Genomic DNA, 15,527 nt, shown 5'->3' with positions numbered 1-15,527 from the left:
GTCTGAACAACAACTGAACCTCTTGACCGTGTCTGCATGCTTTTATGCATTGAGTCGCTGTCCCATGATTGGCTGATTAGAAATCAACATTAATGAGCAGGTGTACTGGACTAATAAAGTGGCTACTGTGTGTATGACATAAAATTTGTTGTTTTGTGGAGTACAGTGCAATAGCTAACAGCTATTAATTGCAATAAGAGATATCTAAAATACTAAATTAAGTTAGTGCTAAAAGAGAGCAAAAATAGTGAGGTAGTGTTCAAGGGTTCAATGTCCACTCAGAAATCCGATGGCGGAGGGGAAGAAGCTGTTCCTAGAATGTTGAGTGTGGGTCTTCGGGCTCCTGTACATCCTTCCTGGTAGCAATGAGCTGAGGTCTTGTCCTGCGAAATGGGAGACCTGAGTGATGGGTGCTGCCTTTCTGAGGCATTGTCTTTTGGAGATACTCACATCCTTCCAATGAACCTTTGGCTCCAGTGAACGCATTTCCAACAATACAACCTTACCAGAGGACACAGCCTCAGAACGCAAGGACGTCCCTTTAGATCACAGATGTAGAGGAACTTCTTTAACCAGAGGACACAGCCTCAGAACGCAAGGACGTCCCTTTAGATCACAGATGTAGAGGAACTTCTTTAGCCAGAGGACACAGCCACAGAACGCAAGGACGTCCCTTTAGATCACAGATGTAGAGGAACTTCTTTAACCAGAGGACACAGCCACAGAACGCAAGGACGTCCCTTTAGATCACAGATGTAGAGGAACTTCTTTAACCAGAGGACACAGCCACAGAACGCAAGGACGTCCCTTTAGATCACAGATGTGGAGGAACTTCTTTAGCCAGAGGGTTGTGAACCTGTGGAATTCATAGATTCAGATGGGTGTGGAGGTCAAGACATTGGGTATAGTGAAAGTGGAGGTTCATACGTTCTGGATTAGTAAAGATGTTGAAGGTGCCAGGGAGAGGGCATGAGGATGGGGTTGAGAGGGATAGTACATCAGCCATGATGAAATGGCTGTTCAGACTCAATGATCCAAAGAGCTAATTCTGCTCCTATGTCCTATGGGCTAAAACATCTTGTCATGTACCCGTGACCGGGTCAAAGTACCAGCAGAAATGGAAAACGCTCTGGAGTCTGGTATTGCTATGAACTAATAGCGTTTATTAGTAACTAAGCAATACAGTACTATAAATGCAGATCTATTGAACAGGTTAGCAATGAGATATATATACATGTGTGTGTGTGGAAATAGGAACAAAACTAGGCTCTTTCAAACCTAGGGGTAAATGGGTACAGTCTTACGATGATATGTAAGAAAGGTCAGTTCAGTGCACGAGGTTGCAGTTGTTGGAGAGAGAGATAGATTTGTAATGAAAAGGCGTATGTTGTGAGAAGGCAATTATGTCGATATTCCAAAATAACAATAGCAGTAGGTTTTATCTTCCGAAGTTGTTCCACTCCACACACGAAGTATCACCGACAGTGATCTTCAACGAATATCCTTTCAACACAAGCGGTACCACACCGGAATTCAGCTACGGGTCATCGCAAAGTGGCGGCCACAGGATACTCGAACAGAATCCACGTATGGATTATCACCAACAGTAGCTTATCACTGATGTACCATCTTCAAATGGTAAAACTACCAACCCAAGCCCGGATTATCACACACGGGTCGTTTCCACACAAGGTTACCTCAAACACACAACTGTGATAGCCACTTAATCCGGTTCCACGACATACAAAATAACTCCTACAGTGACTTGCCACAGGGGTGCCTTTCTTCAGTGAACTACCACACCCAAACAAGGGTAACACACAAGTGGTAATCACAAAGGTTTCCCCCTCACCAGAGAACCCACTCCTGTGGATTAACTACGTGACAGTCACACCTTCGTATTCGAATGGAACTCAAACTCATCCTTACGGGCTACAGAGGAGAGAGTCCAAACAGTGACCTCTTTGTCACTAGGTTTCTTCTGTTTCAAACCTTCCTCTCCCCTCTTCTCTTCCTTTAAAGTCACCGACTGTGACCGTAACCAAGGTGACCGTTCTCCTGTGGTAGAGTTATCAACCCAGGCCAGGGTTGGACACACAAATAACTCCCCACCGGTCACACCCTTTCTGCACTGTGAGAGCTACTGATCGATTTCCCCGAATCGATCCTCCAAAACCCCCACCTTCCTGTGGGTACATCAGGCTCATCCAGTCTCCAAAACTGTGTGTCTGTCTGTGTATCAGTGGACCTGGTTTTTATCTCCACTTGTTGGACACCAGCTGTCCATCAACCTGCTCCGCCCTGCTCTCTCCGCAGGAACTGTATCAAGCAGGCAAGTGTCCTTGCGGAAAGCTAAACAACTTTCAGAGAAACCATAACACCAATCTTTCCAGCAGTTTCTCTCTCTCTCTCTCTCTCTCTCTCTCTCTCTTTCTCTCTCTCATTGCGCTGGACACCTCCCTCTGTCTCTTTGTAACAGCTCAAACAGTGTCCAAAAGCCAGTCTCATTCTCCCGACATTTTAAAAGTGATTGTCCACAGAAACTATGAACCCTAGGGGTACATAACAATCTGAATAGGATCAGTGAGGGAAGTGGGTTTTACATGATGTTTATAAAGAGGAGAGACGGATGACGAGGCCCTCCTGGCTGGGAGCAGTGACTGGATGAATTTCTAAATAAAGTATTTTTGTGATAGCTCTAGTTCTTCTCAGTGGTAGGTGGATGGATTCCAAATCACAGAAGATTTTGTTGGGAGTAGAGTTCATAAATCATAGAGTCATGTCGCAGGGGTTCACGGACTGTCCAGACATCTGGTGGTAGAGGAGAAGATATGTTTCCTAAGACATTGAGTCTTCAGTCTCCTGTGATGGTAGTAGCGAGAAGTGGGCATCTCCCAGATGCTAAGGTTGTTAGTGATGGCTGCCACATATCATTGGTTATTGGTCTGTCTTTGTGTACAGCCTTTCATTGATTCTATCGAGTTTCTTAGTATTCACTGTGAACATCAGCAAGGGAGTGAATCTCAGGGTTGGATATGGTGACATATATGTTACCTGTTTACTAACTTGGACCCTTAGCTCCTTTGTGGAGCACAGGCCTTCGATGACCACCCATCTCCATTGTCCTCTCAAGTCAATAGTATGGTTGGAATTCATCAATGTTTCTGCAATCCATTGTATCCACTGTAGAGGGGATTGGCCGATACAGTTCCGTCAAAGCCCCGTTAGCCGGCCTTACCCAGTTCCACCTCTCATGACGGGGGACTAGGGGTTGGACTTTGAGAGGCGATATATACGTACTTTCTTAATAAATCTACTTTGAACTTCAAGGCACTGCCCTTTGAACACGTTCTCGACGGCTTTGTTGGTGGCACAATTGCCTCAGCGCCAAATTAATGTAGAGACTGTAAACCCTGTCTCTCTCTGCACCCCGGGTGAACGTAGCAGTCTACAGATTAATTGCTGGTAGATGGGATTTGTCTAGAGGTGAGCAGACGGGCCTGACTCCACGACAGTCTGGAGGCTGATAGCATCAATGATCTGGCCATTAAGGCATTGCTTCTTTTGGGATCATTCTATGCACAGCCTGGTTGCCATTCCTCTGCTAAAACGTGACTCTGCTTTGGAAGGGGTACAAAATGCAATGAGATATCCTCAGATTCTGAAAGGTCTGCCTGAGGAGTTCCTGAGATTCCAGAGGGTGCTATGCAAAGAGATGTCTATTTGGGGATGTCCTGAGATTCTGAAATACATTCTATCTGGGGATGTACAATAATGAGACCCAATGCAGATTGGGAGACTGCTTCAACGAGCATCTACGCTCCATCTGCCAGAACAAGCGGAATCTCCCAGTGGCCACCCATTTTATTTCCACTTCCCATTCCCATTCTGATATGTCGAACCATGGCCTCCTCCACTGTCGTGGTGGGACCACACTCAGGTTGGAGAAACAACACCTTAAATTCCATTTGGGTAGCCTCCAACTTGATGGCATGAATATTGATTTCTCAAAGTTCTGGTAATGCCCCCCCCCCCAACTCCTTGTCCATTTCCCATCCCCTTGTCCTCCATGTTAACTTCTTGTCCACCCATCATCTCCCTCTGGAGCTCCTCCTCCCTTTTCTTTCTTCCATGGCCTTCTGTCCCAGCAAGTGGCTATTCTGTGAGCGAAAACATCTTGTTAAATCCACTCGTTGGATTTTTTTTGTTGTTTTTGGCATTATTCTTTGTAAACTCCGGAGTCTGTTGTACATAAAAATCCCGGGAGGCCAGCAGTTTCTGAGATACTCAAACCACCCTGGGCGGCACCAAATTAATTAGCTTGTTTAGTTCGGCTTTTTTCTTAAAGATGCGCCAGGTGCGCTCTGGCTAGCACTGCACCCCTGCTCCTATCAAATTCCTTCTTCTTTACCTCTTCCTATAATCATCTCCCACCTTACGTCATCCCACCCACCTTCTCCTTCGCCTGGTCTCACCTATCACCTGCCCGCTTGTACAACAACCCCCATCTTTTTATTCTGGCTTCTGTCCCCTTCCTTTCCGGTCCAGATGAAGGGTCTCAGCCCAAAACGCCGAGTGGCTATTCATTTCCAACCTGCTGAGTTCGTTCAGCATTTCCTGTGCGCTGTTCAAGATCCTCCCCCCCCAGTGCTGCCTCTTGTTGCTCACACTCCACACCGACCTGTCACTGTGCTGCTGGGTTTTCCTGTGACCAGCTGCCAGGAGACATCTTCTTACCAAGAGTCCCTTAGTCACTTCACCACTTCCTGCCAGTCACCTTACGTTCAGATGTTCCTGCGCCTAGTGTCACTTCATGTACTTGTAATGTAATGACATATGTCACTTCGTATTGTGTACAGTTCTGGTCACCGAATTATAGGAAAGATAACAACAAAATAGAAGATTTACTAGAATGTTACCTGGGTTTCAAGTCAAGTCAAGTCAACTGTTATTGTCATTTCGACCATAACTGCTGGTACAGTGCATAGTAAAAATGAGACAATGGTTTACATAACACAGTACAAAAAACTAGATTGAACTACATAATAAAAAAAAACACGGAGAAAGCTACACTAGACTACAGACCTACACAGGACTGTATAAAGTGCACAAAAACAGTGCAGGCATTACAATAAATAATAAACAGGACAGTAGGGCAAGGTGTCAGTCCAGGCTTCGGGTATTGAGGAGTCTGAGACTTTCTTTTAAACCGTGCCATGGACTGCTCTTTATCAGATGACGGTATTGCTTTGCTCTGTTGAAACTATGTGTTATAATTTTGTGGTCTTTGTCAGTTAGTCTTTTATCAATTATGGTATTGTCTGCACTGTTGAAACTATATGTTAACTATAACTATATGTAACTATGTGGTTTTGTGTAGATCTTGTAGCTTTAGTTTTGTCTGATGGGTTTGTAGTTCTTTTCCGGGGAACGTGCTAAGACGGTAGCGCGATATCGATACACAGTAGCCTCTCCGGACTCTGGATTGGGGATTACCAAACGTTATGTGGTTTTTCTTGTGTGGTCTGTTTTGTGCTTTTTCGTGATATCATTCCGGAGAACGTTGTCTCATTTTTTAACTGCATTGTATTTGTGGTTTATAAATGACAATAAACTGAATCTGAATCTGAATCTGATGGCTTGGGGGGAGAAACTGTTACATAGTCTGGTCGTGAGAGCCCGAATGCTTCGGAGCCTTTTCCCAGACGGCAGGAGGGAGAAGAGATTGTATGAGGGGTGCATGGGGTCCTGCATAAAGCTGTTTCCTTTGTGGGCGCAGCGTGTAGTGTAAATGTCCGTGATGGCAGGAAGAGAGACCCCGATGATCTTCTCAGCTGATCTCACTATCCGCTGCAGGGTCTTGCGATCCGAGATGGTGCAATTTCCGAACCAGGCAGTGATGCAGCACTTAAGTTACAGAGAAAGGTTGAACAAGTTAGGTCTTTATTCTTTGGAGCGTAGAAGGTTGAGGGGGGACTTGATAGAGGTATTTAAAATTATGAGGGGCATAGATCGAATTGACGTGGATAGGCTTTTTCCATTGAGAGTAGGGGAGATTCAAACTAGAGGACATGATTTGAGAGATAGGGGGCAAAAGTTTAAGGGTAACATGAAGGGGAGTTTCTTTACTCAGAGAGTGGTAGCTGTGTGGAACGAGCTTCCAGTAGAACTGGTAGAGGCAGGTTTGATATTGTCATTTAAAGTAAAACTGGATAGGTATATGGACAGGAAAGGAATGGAGGGTTATGGGCTGAGTGCAGGCCAGTGGGACTAGGTGAGAGTAAGCGTTCGGCATGGACTGGAAGGGCCGAGATGGCCTGTTTCCGTGCTGTAATTGTTATATGGTTACTGTACAGTCAGTCTATGTATAGAAGCTAACCTTATGTATTTACGGCCACACCGAAACAGTTACATGGTGTTTTATAGGCTTGCTTTTATATTCATATTTTTTGTGTTTATGCTTATTGTGTGTTTTTATGCTGCATTGGATCCGGAGTAACAATCATTTAGCTCTGCTGTACTGAAGAATGACAAGAAACTACCTTGAATCTTGAATCTCCAGAATGTAACCGCTTCACCTTGTTTAGGTAATGGCGAAGCTGCACCCGGAGTGTGATCTGGCGTCAGAGATAAACCGGGAGAAGGACGAATGCCTACGGAGGATCAGAGAGATTAGAAACACCTCAGTCTCAGGTAGGCAGCTCCTGAATCCTGCTGAAGCGTCTCGGCCTGGAATGTCGACTGTTTATTAATTGCCTGACCTGCTGAGTTCCTCCCGCATTTTGTGTGTGTCGCTCTGGGTTTCCAGCATCTGCAGAATCTCTCGTATTTATACTATATTCTGCAATTTATTTTGTTTGTATTACCTCGATGTTCCTATGAACATAAGACCGTAAGACATAGGAGTAGAATTGGGCCACTCGGCCCATCGAGTCTGTCCACCATTCCATTATGGTTGATTTATTATCCCTCTCAACCCGTCTCCAACCTTCTCCCCGTAACCTTTCACAATAATTCAGAATCTATCAACTTCCGCTTTAAGTACACCCAATGATTTGGCCTCCACAGCTATTGGTGTTAATGAATTCCACAGAATCACCACCCTTTGATTAAAGAAATTCTTCTTCATTTCTGTTCTAAATAGTCGTCCCTCTATTTTGAGGCTGTGCCCTCTGGTCCTAGATTCCCCCACCAAAGAAAACATCCCCTCCACATCTAATCTATTTAGGCATTTCAACATTCGATAGGTTTCAATGAAATCCCCCTTCGTTCTTATAAATTCCAGCAAGTACTGGCCTAAGGCCTTCAGTCGCTGCTTATATGATAACCCTTTCCGTCCCAGAATCATTCTCGTGAACCTCCTCCCTACCCTCTCCAATGTCAGCACATGTATGGAATAATCTGCCCGGATGAAAGGCAAACAGATGTTTTTTTTTTCTCCCTGTGCCCTGGTACATGTGACAGTAATAAGCCGACTGCCTACCCTGGTTATCTCCTCCTTTGATACAGCTCAGCGCCTGTTTTGGGAGGCCCATGTGCAAAATATGCGGTCTGTGCGATGGATCTGACTGAGGGTAGATGGCCCCTGAATACTGGGCTCTCTGCTCTTTCCAGAGATCTTATCTAGAGATACAGCACAGTAACAGGCCGTTCCAGCCCAACGAGCCCGATTACACCCATGTGACCAATTAACCTCCTCCAAGAGGACCACAACCTTGTCGTAGTGTTTGGAGGCTTGTGAGCCTCGATGACCCGGAGAGCTATGTTGGCTGAAGTCAGGGCCTTTTGCTTTGGCTCCTGGTAAGGTCACCCATGCCGAACACGTCAAAGGATGGTGCCCACGCTCAGGGCTAGCAGCCCTGACTGGTAAAACAAAACAGTGGTGAAGAATTCTTGTATACAAACAGAGATGGAAGACCTTCAACGCTGCCCCGAAATGCCAGTAGCGTAACAAGCAACCTACTAACCCGCACGGGAGGACAGTGGAGCACCGGGAGTAACGTCACGGGGAGTACGCACAAACTCCTTACAGACATCGCCGGCAATTGAACCTGGGTTGCTGATGCTGTAATAGCGTTACACTAGCCGTGACACTGCCATGCCCCCGCAAACATTCCTCCAATCACTTTAAGATTACGCCACCCTGGGAAAAGGGCCCGGGCCGTCCCCTCGATCCACGCCTCTGATGAGAAGTAGCTTTTTGCAACAGCAGCTCGTTACGTGTATAAAATGTGTTTAATTTAAATTTGATTTGTGTTTTTCTTGTAATTGCTGTTTATCTGATGCTCTGTGTCTGTGACACCACTGCAGGTTTTTCATTGCTCTTGTGTACACAGGGAACTGTGCAGATGACAATAAACTTGACTTTGACTCTGACATTGCAAACACACCTTTGTATAAATTACGTATGACCGATATGTCAAAATAAACATTAGAGGAGATTGAATAGGTACCTGGAAGGCAGAGCCATTTGGTCTGCGTTCAGGTAGACGGGACTAGACAGATGATTTCAAATCGCTTATTGTCGGTACACAAATGTAAAGGAGAATGAAATGATTGTTAGATAGATAGATAGATAGATACTTTATTCATCCCCATGGGGAAATTCAACTTTTTTCCAATGTCCCATACACTTGTTGTAGCAAAACTAATTACATACAATACTTAACTCAGTAAAAAAAAATATGATATACATCTAAATCACTATCTCAAAAAGCATTAATAATAGCTTTTAAAAAGTTCTTAAGTCCTGGCGGTAGAATTGTAAAGCCTAATGGCATTGGGGAGTATTGACCTCTTCATCCTGTCTGAGGAGCATTGCATCGATAGTAACCTGTCGCTGAAACTGCTTCTCTGTCTCTGGATGGTGCTATGTAGAGGATGTTCAGAGTTATCCATAATTGACCGTAGCCTACTCAGCGCCCTTCGCTCAGCTACCGATGTTAAACTCTCCAGTACTTTGCCCACGACAGAGCCCGCCTTCCTTACCAGCTTATTAAGACGTGAGGCGTCCCTCTTCTTAATGCTTCCTCCCCAACACGCCACCACAAAGAAGAGGGCGCTCTCCACAACTGACCTATAGAACATCTTCAGCATCTCACTACAGACATTGAATGACGCCAACCTTCTTAGGAAGTACAGTCGACTCTGTGCCTTCCTGCACAAGGCATCTGTGTTGGCAGTCCAGTCTAGCTTCTCGTCTAACTGTACTCCCAGATACTTGTAGGTCTTAACCTGCTCCACACATTCTCCATTAATGATCACTGGCTCCATATGAGGCCTAGATCTCCTAAAGTCCACCACCATCTCCTTGGTCTTGGTGATATTGAGACGCAGGTAGTTTGAGTTGCACCATATCACAAAGTCCTGTATCAGTTTCCTATACTCCTCCTCCTGTCCATTCCTGACACACCCCACTATGGCCGTGTCATCAGCGAACTTCTGCACATGGCAGAATACTCTGAATCCGATGCATAGGTTCGTTCGTTATGGATGACATAGGTGATTATGTTCTTTCCATCACCATCTTCCCACAGAAGCGATGTGCTGTTGCCTTCTTCTGGGGCAGTGTCTTTACAAGACGGGCGACCCCAGCCATTATCAGTTCTCGTCAGGGATTGTCTGCCTGGTGTCAGTGGTCGCGTAACCAGGACTTGTGATCTGCACCGGCTGCTCATACGACCGTCCACCACCTGCTCCCAGGGCTTCAACCCACAAAGATACAACATCTTCCAATCCTATGTCACATCTATCTACTGATTTGATGCCATTCTTTAGCAGCAGAGCCACGCCGTCTCCTCTGCCTGCCTTCCTATCCCTCCGATGCAGTGTGTAACCGTGGACATTCAGCTCCCAACTACAATCATCCTTCAGCCACGATTCCGTGATGGCCACAACATCATACCCAACAATCTGCAATGGAGCAACAAGATCATCACCTCATTCCTTGCACTCCGTGCACTGAGATACGACACTTTGAGGGCTGTATTTGCCACCCTTTTCGATTCTACACTGATACTCACTGCCGGCTGCAATTATGTCCTGTCACCCGCCTGTCCTTCCTGACAGTCTGACTGCACCGCATCTTTGCTTTTTCACCATCCGTCCAACCATGAATCCCTTCACTCTGGTTCCCATCCTCATGCAAACGCACCCCAACGGCTCCAACAAACCTGTCCTTTCAGTGCAGGTCAAAGAACGGAAAATAGAAACAAAAAGTTTTAAAGATTAGGTTTATTTATCGGATGATAGAACCAGTGGCACAGTGCCGTAGTGGAGAGCACATCGCTTTACAGAACCAGCCACTGTCTGTGAGGAGCTTATACATTCTCCCCTTGACCTCCCACAGTCCACAGACATACCGGTTAGCAGGTTAATCAGCCGTCGTAAATTGTCCTATGATAAGGCTTGGGTTAGATGAGGCTTGGTCTTGTATGGCCTATTCTGCGCTGTATCTGCTTAAACAAATAATAAACACTACTCAACCCATCAGCCCAACTGGTGACAGCAGCTCCCCAGAACCCTCTGACCTGGGCCAGTCTTCCCCGTGGAACCCATCCTCCCTCTCCCTGAGATGAGGCCTCTGGAGCTGTCGGTGGTGTTTCAGTAGCTCTGGCTTTTTATGGCTGCCCCGTGTCTAACCTCCTCCTTTCACAGCCGGGCTTGGGACCATCCGATGATTGTTACTCCGGATCCGATCAATCACCATCTGGTTGGCATGGGCTAGATGGGCCAAAGGGCCTGTTTCTACGCTGTGATGTCTGTATAACATAATGACACTAGTACAGGTTGAGGGAGAAAGCCAGCAATATAATCTGAGGTAGTGTTGTTGAGATGGCCTTTGTGTTGAGTACAGATGTACAGGATAAACACTGTAGATTGTTTTTCTGTCTTTCATCGATTCTGTTATGGTTATTATTCCGTAGATATAGTAAGTATGCCCATAAAAATTGAATCTCAGGGTTGTATATTGTGACATATACAGAATGTACTTTGATAATAAATTTACTTTGAACTTTGAGGTTGGTTCACTCCCCCAGCCCTCTCTCTGCCATTGTTTACAGGGTGCAGGATGGTCTGGGAGTATGGGCTGTGCTGGCCCAGTGCTGAGGATGGAGAGACCGTCAACGTGTCCTGCCCAAAAGTCTTCCTGAATTTCAGTCCTGTTTTAGGTAAGAACTGTACATCTGCAAAGCACTTACTTGTCAGAAGCTTTGGATTAATCAGAAATAACTGTCCGGTGTTCAGAATCAGGCTTATTATCACCAGCATGCCACGAGACATAAAAATGCCATGTTGTAAAAATAAATAAATAGTGCTAAAGTTCATGGGTCCATCGACTGTTCAGAAATCTCTCTCTTGCTGCTGCCAACAGGAAGGAGGTTCAGGAGCCTCAGGTCCCACACCACCAGGTTCAGGAGCCTCAGGTCCCACACCACCAGGTTCAGGAGCAGTTATTACCCTGCAAACATCAAGCTCCGGAACCGGTGTGGATAACTTCACCCACCTCGACTCTGAACTGATTCCACGACCTATGGACTCACTTTCAAGGACTCTATGACTCTTGTTCTCAGTGTTCTTTATTTACTCGGGAGTTTACAAAGAACAGTGCTAAAAACAAAGCAACGTCCAGCGAGTGGATTTAACAAGATGTTTTTGCTCACGGAACAGCCACTCGCTGGATGGTATTTTGTTTTTGGCGCCATTCTTCGTAAACTCCAGAGTCTGGTGTGCGTAAAAATCCCAGGAGGCCAGCAGTTTCTGAGATACTCAAACCACCCTGGGCGGCACCTATCAAATTCCTTCTTCTTTACCTCTTCCTATAATCTGACTATTTACTTACTGACTTACTATTATTGCCATATTGTTATTTTTCTCAGCTCCAGCTGGTAAAACCCGAGATGTGCGTATAGCCAGACACACTTCAGGCTGTTCTAGTGGTAACATTGTCCCGATATTACTATTGGGACAATGTACATGAACCTGTTCATGTTCCAAAGTCTTTCAATTTCCGCTCTTAATTCAGCATATTTCTGGTGTTTCTCACTCATCGATTTCTGTAAGTTATGCGTGTTTGGAATGGCGATATTTATTAAGTAAGTTGTTTTTAAGCTATTATTAATATGATTATTTTGTATTTGCACAGTTTGTCTTCTTTTGCTTATTGATTGTCAGTTTTTGTGTGTAGTTTTTCACTGATTCCATTCTATGCCTTTGTTTGGCTGTGAATACCTGCAGATAAAGTATCTAAGTGGTGACATGGAGACACATCCAGTCAGTGACCATGTTATTAGGTGCACATGTTCAGCTGCTCATTAATGCAAATATCTAATCAGCCAATCATGTGGCAGCAGCTCAATGCATAAAAACATGCAGACATGGTCAAGAGGTTCAGTTGTTGTTCAAACCAAACATCCGAATGGGGAAGAAATGTGACCTAGGAGTCTTTGACAATGGAATGATTGTTGGTGCCAGATGGGGTGGTTTCAGTATCTCAGAAACTGCTGATCTCCTGGGATTTTCACACACAACTATCTCTAGAGTTTACAGAGAATGGTGCGAAAAACAAAAAAAGCAGCCAGTGAGCAGCAGTACTGTGGGCAAAAACGCCTCGTTAATGAGAGAGGTCAGAGGAGAACGGCCAGACTGGGTCAAGCTGACAGGAAGGTGACAGTAGCTCAAACAACCACACGTTACAACAGTGGTGTGTGGAAGAGCATCTCTGAATGCACAACACATTGAACCTAGAGGTGGATGGGCTACAGCAGCAGAAGACCACAAACATACACGCAGTACCACGATTAAGTACAGGGGGTAACTAATAAAGTGGTCACTCTGTACGTACTTTACTTTGATAATAAGTTTAATTTAAACTTTGAACTTTGATGATGGTGGGAAAGAAGCTGTTTCTGAATCATTGAGTGTACCTCCTCTGTAATGAGGGCACGTCCTGGATTGTGAGTGTCCTTAGCGATAGACGATGTCCTCCTGAGGCATTGCCTCTGAGGATGGAAAATTACTGAGAGTTATAAAAATACACAAAATGGTGGAAAGTTGGAATTAGCGCAAAAATAGGAAAATAAGAAAGTTATTCCTGAATGATTGCATGTAGGAATGCCAAGGTGAAGAAAGGATTCTGGAGGTTTTCAAAGTGATGGTTGGGCCCCCTGAATGACTGGTTGCTTGGTCTGTTTGACAGGGGTGCTGAATAGAAATTGTACCAGTGAAGGATGGTCAGACGCACTGCCACCGGACATAATGTTTTGTATGATGGCTGAGACAACACATAATGAAGAGGTGAGTGATGGGGAGATTTGCCTTCCACTCTGGGATCACTCGGAGGAGGGCTGTGAGTGAAAGACACTTTGTGAGGTGGTAGAGTGTCTGTAAGGATAGCCTGTTCTGTTCACTCGTTGCTCCATTCATACCCAGCCCGGATATGCCAGCAGACTTCCCCCCCTTCATATCCAAGGATCTGTGTCCGTAAGACAAAGGAGCAGGATTAGGCCACTGGGCTCATTGTCTGTGCTGGCATTCCACCATCCCTCTCCTGCCTTCTCTCTGTAACCTTTGATGCCCTGACTAACCAAGAGCCTATCAACCTCCTCCTTAAAAATGAACTCAAAGACTTTGCCTCCACGTCCACCTGTGGCAAAAAATTCAACAGATTTACCAAACCCTGGCGAAAGAAATTCATTCTCATCTCTGTTCAAAATGGACGTCCCTCTATCCTGAGGCTGCGTCCTCTGGCCTTAGACTCACCCACGACAGGAAACACCCTCTCCACATCCACAGTATCTAGGCCTTTCAATATTCGATAGGTTTCAGTGAGATTCCCGCCCCCCCCCCCCCCCAACTCTTCTAAACTGAAGTGAGTACAGGCCCAGAGAAATCAAATGCCCCTCACATGTTAACCCTTTCATTCCCTGAATCATTGCCATGAACTTCCTCTGCTAGCACGTCTTTACTTAGATAAGCGGCCCAAAACTGCCCACAGTACTCCAGTGTGGTCTGACTACTGCCTTGCAACGCCTCAGCATGACATTGTTGCTCTTGTATTCTACCCCTCTCAAAATGAATGTTAACATTACATTTGCCTTCTCACTACAGACTCAACCTGCAAGTTAACCTTTAGGGAATTTTGCATGAAGGCTCTTAAGTCCCTTTGCACCTCAGATTTTTTAATTCTCTCCCCATTTACAAAATATTTTATGCCTTTATTCATTCTACCAAAGTGCAGGACCATAAACTTCCTGTCACTATATTCCACTTTCCCCTTCATTGCTCATTCTCCCAATCTGTCCAAGTGACTCCCTGCTTCCCCAACACTACCTGCCCCTTCGTATCGTTTATAAACTAGACCATAAAGCCATCAATTCCAAATCATTGACAAACGTTGTGAAAAGGAGCCGTCCCAATACCGACCCCTGTGGAACACCACTAGTCACCGGCAGCCAACCAGAAAAGGCCCCATTTATTCTCACTCTTCGTCTCCTGCCAGACAGCCAATCTTCTATCATGCTAGTATCTTTCCTGTAATACCATGGGCTCTTAACTCGTTAAACAGTGTATTGTATGGCAACTTGTCAAAGGCCTTCTGAAAATCCAAGTAAACAACATCCATTAACTCTCCTTTGTCTACTCTGCCTGTTATTTCCTCAAAGAATTCCAACAGATTTATCAGGCAAGATTCCCCTTAAGGAAACCATGCTGACTTTGGCTTTTTTTATCATGTCCTGGTTCCGCTTCCGCCATTTCCTGATGACCAGCCGTTTACATTCCTGTTCCGACATGTTGGGCCATAGCCTCCCTTTCTGCCAGAGTCCTCTCTCAGAGTGGAGGAGCAACACCTCGTACTCTGTCCAGGTAGTGCCCAACCTCATGACATGAACATCGATTACTCTTTCCAATATTTCCCTCCCCTCTCTCTCTTCGTCTATTTCTCATTCTGAACTCCTACCTCTTCTCCTCACTGCCTATCACCTACCCCTGATGCCCCTCCTTCTTTCCTTACCCCCATGGTTGACTCTCTTCTCCTATCAGATTCCTTCTTCAGTCACAAACAAGAGAAAATCTGCAGGTGCTGAAAATCCAAGCAACACACACAAAATACTGGAGGATGGCTGAGACCCTTCAGCAAGTCCCTTCTTTAGCTCTTTACCTTTCCCACCCATCTGGTTTCATGTATCGCTTTCCAGCTGCCCTCCTTCCCCACCCCACCCCCCTTTTTTATTCTGGTGTCGTCCCCCTTCCTTTCCAGTCCTGATGAAGGTTCTCAATCCAAAACGTTGACTGTTTATTCCCCTCCATAGGTGCTGCCTGGCCTGCTGAGTTCCTCCAGAATTTTGTGTGTGTTGCTCTGGATTTCCAGCAACTGTAGAATCTCTTGTGTTCATGGTACCGTTGTTTCTCGATTAAGTGTTGCTGCTTTTAGTAACATCCTGCTTTCAAACCTGGTCTGTCATCAGCTCTGTCAAGGATTAGAGATCAGCTTTGTTCCCCATAAATTTTTTACATTTATTAGGAAT

General features: G+C 45.4%; 1 protein-coding gene across 1 annotated transcript in view; it reads left to right on the top strand.

Annotated features, from left to right (window-relative positions):
- ghrhrl (growth hormone releasing hormone receptor, like) overlaps positions 1 to 15,527 on the top strand; it is an 89,170-nt gene that overhangs the window by 21,698 nt on the left and 51,945 nt on the right. Inside the window, exons 2-4 of the mRNA XM_073052961.1 lie at positions 6,588 to 6,693; positions 11,064 to 11,171; positions 13,199 to 13,296. Of these exons, the coding sequence (XP_072909062.1) occupies positions 6,588 to 6,693; positions 11,064 to 11,171; positions 13,199 to 13,296 (312 nt within the window). The remainder of the gene's footprint in view (positions 1 to 6,587; positions 6,694 to 11,063; positions 11,172 to 13,198; positions 13,297 to 15,527) is intronic.

Source organism: Hemitrygon akajei, chromosome 8 (assembly GCF_048418815.1).
Source record: "Hemitrygon akajei chromosome 8, sHemAka1.3, whole genome shotgun sequence".
NCBI lineage: Eukaryota > Metazoa > Chordata > Chondrichthyes > Myliobatiformes > Dasyatidae > Hemitrygon > Hemitrygon akajei.
The sequence above is the reverse complement of the archived record's forward strand: the minus strand, read 5'-3'. Positions and strand labels throughout refer to the sequence as shown.